Source organism: Benincasa hispida, chromosome 5, assembly GCF_027475165.1.
Source record: "Benincasa hispida cultivar pf3 chromosome 5, pf3_genome.v1.1, whole genome shotgun sequence".
Lineage (NCBI taxonomy): Eukaryota > Viridiplantae > Streptophyta > Magnoliopsida > Cucurbitales > Cucurbitaceae > Benincasa > Benincasa hispida.
The window spans coordinates 6,195,293-6,199,144 of NC_143482.1; the positions used below are offsets into that span (position 1 = coordinate 6,195,293).

At 34.1% G+C, this 3,852-nt stretch overlaps 1 protein-coding gene across 1 annotated transcript; it reads right to left on the reverse strand.

Moving 5' to 3' along the window:
- Nucleotides 1-852: 852 nt before the first annotated feature.
- Nucleotides 853-3,339, reverse strand: LOC150035871 (putative WRKY transcription factor 21). The gene is made up of 3 exons (XM_090314170.1): nt 2,072-3,339; nt 1,862-1,987; nt 853-1,270 (listed from the first exon to the last, which is right to left on the reverse strand). The coding sequence occupies exons 1-3, from the start codon at nt 2,809-2,811 to the stop codon at nt 1,126-1,128; spliced, it is 1,011 nt and encodes a 336-aa protein (XP_090170296.1). The 5' UTR covers nt 2,812-3,339; the 3' UTR covers nt 853-1,125.
- Between the last annotated feature and the right edge of the window lie 513 nt (nt 3,340-3,852).

The window sequence follows — 3,852 nt, forward strand, 5'->3', positions numbered from 1 at the left end:
TTAAGTTAAGTTTCAGCATAGGGGTCAGAGCAAACTTTTTAGAGAGGAAGATGAACTTACCTGATATGGAACTATCATACTCTATATATAGTGGGATTAAACCTAAGGTTTCCTTCACCCTTTTAGGAAAAGAATTCATATTTCGTTTATTCTCTATGAATAGGACTTTCAAGGGTTGGATTAAGCCACACCGAAGGTCTTAGATAAATGATCTACAGAAAATAAGCCCCAAAAAGAGGGGCACATTGGCCTCGACCTTAACCTTCGAGGTCGAGGTGGGTCAATTGGGCCCAGAGACCCATTAGCCCAATTGCCTTGTCCTCTCTTCTTTGGCATCTATCCAAAGCAAATTGACAAGTAAGCCGAGGTGAACGTAACCCAATTGCTTTCCTTTCTCTTCTTTGACATCTATCTAAAAGAGATGGACAAATTGGTTTAGGTGGGCCAATCGGGTCACGGTCTAATTGTTTCGCACACTCTTCATTGGCATCTCTCCTAAATCTATTTTCTGTCTGTCTCGAGTTCATTTGGGATTAAACAACTTTTTCAGTTTTACCGTTCACATTTTATTTCTTCTCTTAGACCTATAATAATAATCTATGCTAAATAGAACTTTTGAAAGTTTGAACAAGGTCAAGAAAACTAAAATAGAATCTCTAAGAAATAGAGTATGAACCCATATATGATGAAGCAAAATGGCCAAAAAAGTCCAAACTTTTCCAAAATCAAATACTTGCATCTCATAGATCACATCACAGAGAAGCCAACCAATGCCTAGAGCCAAAAATTGCTTGTAAAAGGAACACAATTTTTCACTCCTGGACACAACCTCACCAGATTAAGAAGGGAAAATAAAAAGAAGAAAATATTAGTCAAAAGAAGAAGAAACTGTTACAGTTTTACAATAGCTATTCTATAGAAATTTGAGGGTCAAATGTTGGATTCATTGTCTTCCTTTTTTGATTTGAAAGGAAACTCTCCAAATTCAAGAGCTTGGTTCAAATGTTGAGCCCCAAAAATATGTACAAAAGAAGCACCAACACCAATCCCAAACTGGGTTTTGATTAATAGAAAAATAAAAATAAAAATTGGAGGTTCCCAATCCTGTTAATTTGAGCTTGTAGGCTAAGTGTGTGCAGATTGTGTCGACATTTTCGGGTGATTATGTTCCCCTTCGTACGTTACAATAAGCATCGACGGGTCTTCTAAGCACCGCTCGACATGCTTTCTCGCGGGACAACCTCTCATGCTGCTGCATTTGTAGTAACCCCTACAAAGATTTTACAAAGTTCCTCAAAGATGAAGAGTTTCCCTTTCTCTCAAATGCTAAGTTTTTCGAGATCGAAATTGATCCAACGAGACGAAAATGGAAACGAATCCTATACAAGCAGCAGCAGCAACATAATATACACTAATCCACATTGCATTCTATAGTTTCAATTATAAAATTCAGTAGTCGCATTACACATGTATGATATATACAATAGCAAGCACAAGAACAATGGATAAGAATCCCATAAAAGTTTGTAATCTTGAGCAACAAACAGATTCATCAGCAATCTTCACAAAACAGGCATTCATTCATTTCGATGATCATCCAAAGTTTTCGTGTTTCCAAGTTGTCGAAAAATCACGAAAAAAATTGTAGCCTTTTATTTTCCTTTTTAGTGGTAAGTAAGCAAATTATCCTGTTATATGAACATCTTGATCTAATGTTATAGCAAACAGGTACCTCTTTAAGAATGGTGATTGTTAATTAACCACACGATCGAACAATAATTTCATCGAAACGAATACTTTCAAGTAGAGATTTATATGCACAAAGTGGACAATATCATATGCGGGTCATGATTTGATATACCTGGGATGAGGAGAACCTTTAATTGGCTTCTGCCCATATTTTCTCCATGAATAATCATCAGAAGGGATATCTGCAAGTTTGTTACTTATGGCAGGTACTTTGATTGATCTCTTCACTCTATGTTTCCTACAAAAAAAAAAAAAAAACAGAATGAAAATAATTAGTAAAGCAAAGGGCAATTGACAATTTAAGATTTGATATCAATCCAACCTCTTCTTTGAGCAATGGCATTTGCCAGTGCTTCCACATTTCAAGCTCCCTTCATCTCCCCTTGCAGAAAACTTCCTCTTGTTATCGGCCGACGTCGTTGTGGTCATCGACGGTCCGATCAAATGGAAGGAGCTTCTGTCGGCGCCGACGACGCTGCCATCCATACTCAATGAAGAAATGAAAGATCTAGCTGATGACATTGTCAATGTGCCATTAGAAGTATCAAAATTCAGATTCATCCCATTGTTATTCCTAAGAAACATCATTTCAGCTTGCTGTTTCATTTGTTTCTGATGAGCCAAAATCCTCTGTTGTTGTTGTTGTTGTTGTTGAGGGAAGCTGAAGTTTAAAGAAGGAGTTTGTTTGGGAATTTGGAGGGAATTTTTGTCATTTGGACTCAATTCTAAATCTGGGTTTCCCAAGAAAATTGAAACTTTACCATTCAAACCAGGGGGGAAAGGGTAAAGATTTTTGTTTGGAGGATCTGAAGTGTAATTCAGGGAATCTAAGAGGGATTTTTTAGGCAAAGGGAGAGGAATCTTGTTGAAATTTCTAACTCTTGCATGACCAAAACCAGAATTTAAAAGAGAAATCACTTTCTTGAACTTGAAAACAGCTTCTTTAGTTTCAACCATTAAATTTCTGAAATGAAGTTGGTCTTGAGAAGGTTGAATCAAAAGATTCAAAACTCCATGGCAGCTCTCTATGGCTGCTTTGTTAGCTTCTTCAACCTCTTCCATTTGAAAACCAAAATCTCCCAAGAAAGAAGAAGAAAGATAAATGAATTCAAAAAAGACCCAAAAATTCAACACTACAAAGAAGAAACAAAACAGTTAAAATCCAAGAAGGAATCATCAGAAGGGTGAAGTTGGAAGAATTGTAAGAAACAAAAACAGAAAAACAAAAAACAGAGAGAAATGGACAGGAAGTATATAAGAAAAAAACAACAAAAAACAGAGCGTGTAAGTTTCTGAAAACCCTAAACTAAAACTTCCATGATTTTGGTTTGAGTGTGAAAAATAAGACTTTTTTGCTTTTTTTTTTCCTTTTTCTTTTGCTTTTCCTTTTGTCTGGCTTGAGAAGAGAACCCAACACCCTGAAGAAGCCAGAGCCAAAAACTACAAAGTTTCCATCTTTCTTACTTTTCTTTTTCTCTTTTTCCCACCTTGCTTATTTAAATAGTTTGGAAATTCTTTATGAGATATGAGAGAGAGAGATTTTAAGTTAGAGAGGGAGAGGGGAAAAGAAAAAGGGTTATTTTTGTTTTTGGGAGAAATTACTTTTTTAGTCTATCAAGTTTCTCAACAATAATTGGTAGCCTGTTTCATGTTTCGAGTTTCAATTATAATAGTTGATATTTTTGATTATATAAATCTATGATTAATTATAATATTATTAACAGTATTTACTATTTATTACAGGACTTACTATTCTCTTTGTGCTATGATATTTACCATTTTCTATTCATAAAAAAATAGTCTGCATTCCAAACATAAATTATTATAACTCAATTGAAATAGTTACCCTAAAAACCTATTAAGTGTTTACGGTTTTTCAATTTTAAAATGTAACATATTAGTTTTAGAATTTTTAAGAACAGATGAGATCTAAAAGATTTAGTAATTTTATTATTATTATTATTTTAAACGCTAACTTGACATTTTAAATTTAAAATAATAATCGGAGAAGAAAAGGAAAACAGGATTAAAGGAGGGGAGAAAAGAAAATATAAATTTTGTAAGTATTATTTTTTAATTTAAATTGTACTATCAATTTTTAAC

What these genes read in the sequence shown, in the direction of transcription:
- LOC150035871 (XM_090314170.1), bottom strand. Translation starts at nt 2,811, where the DNA reads ATGGAAGAGGTTGAAGAAGCTAACAAAGCAGCCATAGAGAGCTGCCAT. An exon ending in TGCCATTGCTCAAAGAAGAG is followed by an intron (nt 1,988 to 2,071) that starts GTTGGATTGATA and finishes TTTTTTTTGTAG; the next exon opens with GAAACATAGAGTGAAGAGAT. An exon ending in AAAGGTTCTCCTCATCCCAG is followed by an intron (nt 1,271 to 1,861) that starts GTATATCAAATC and finishes AAATCTTTGTAG; the next exon opens with GGGTTACTACAAATGCAGCA.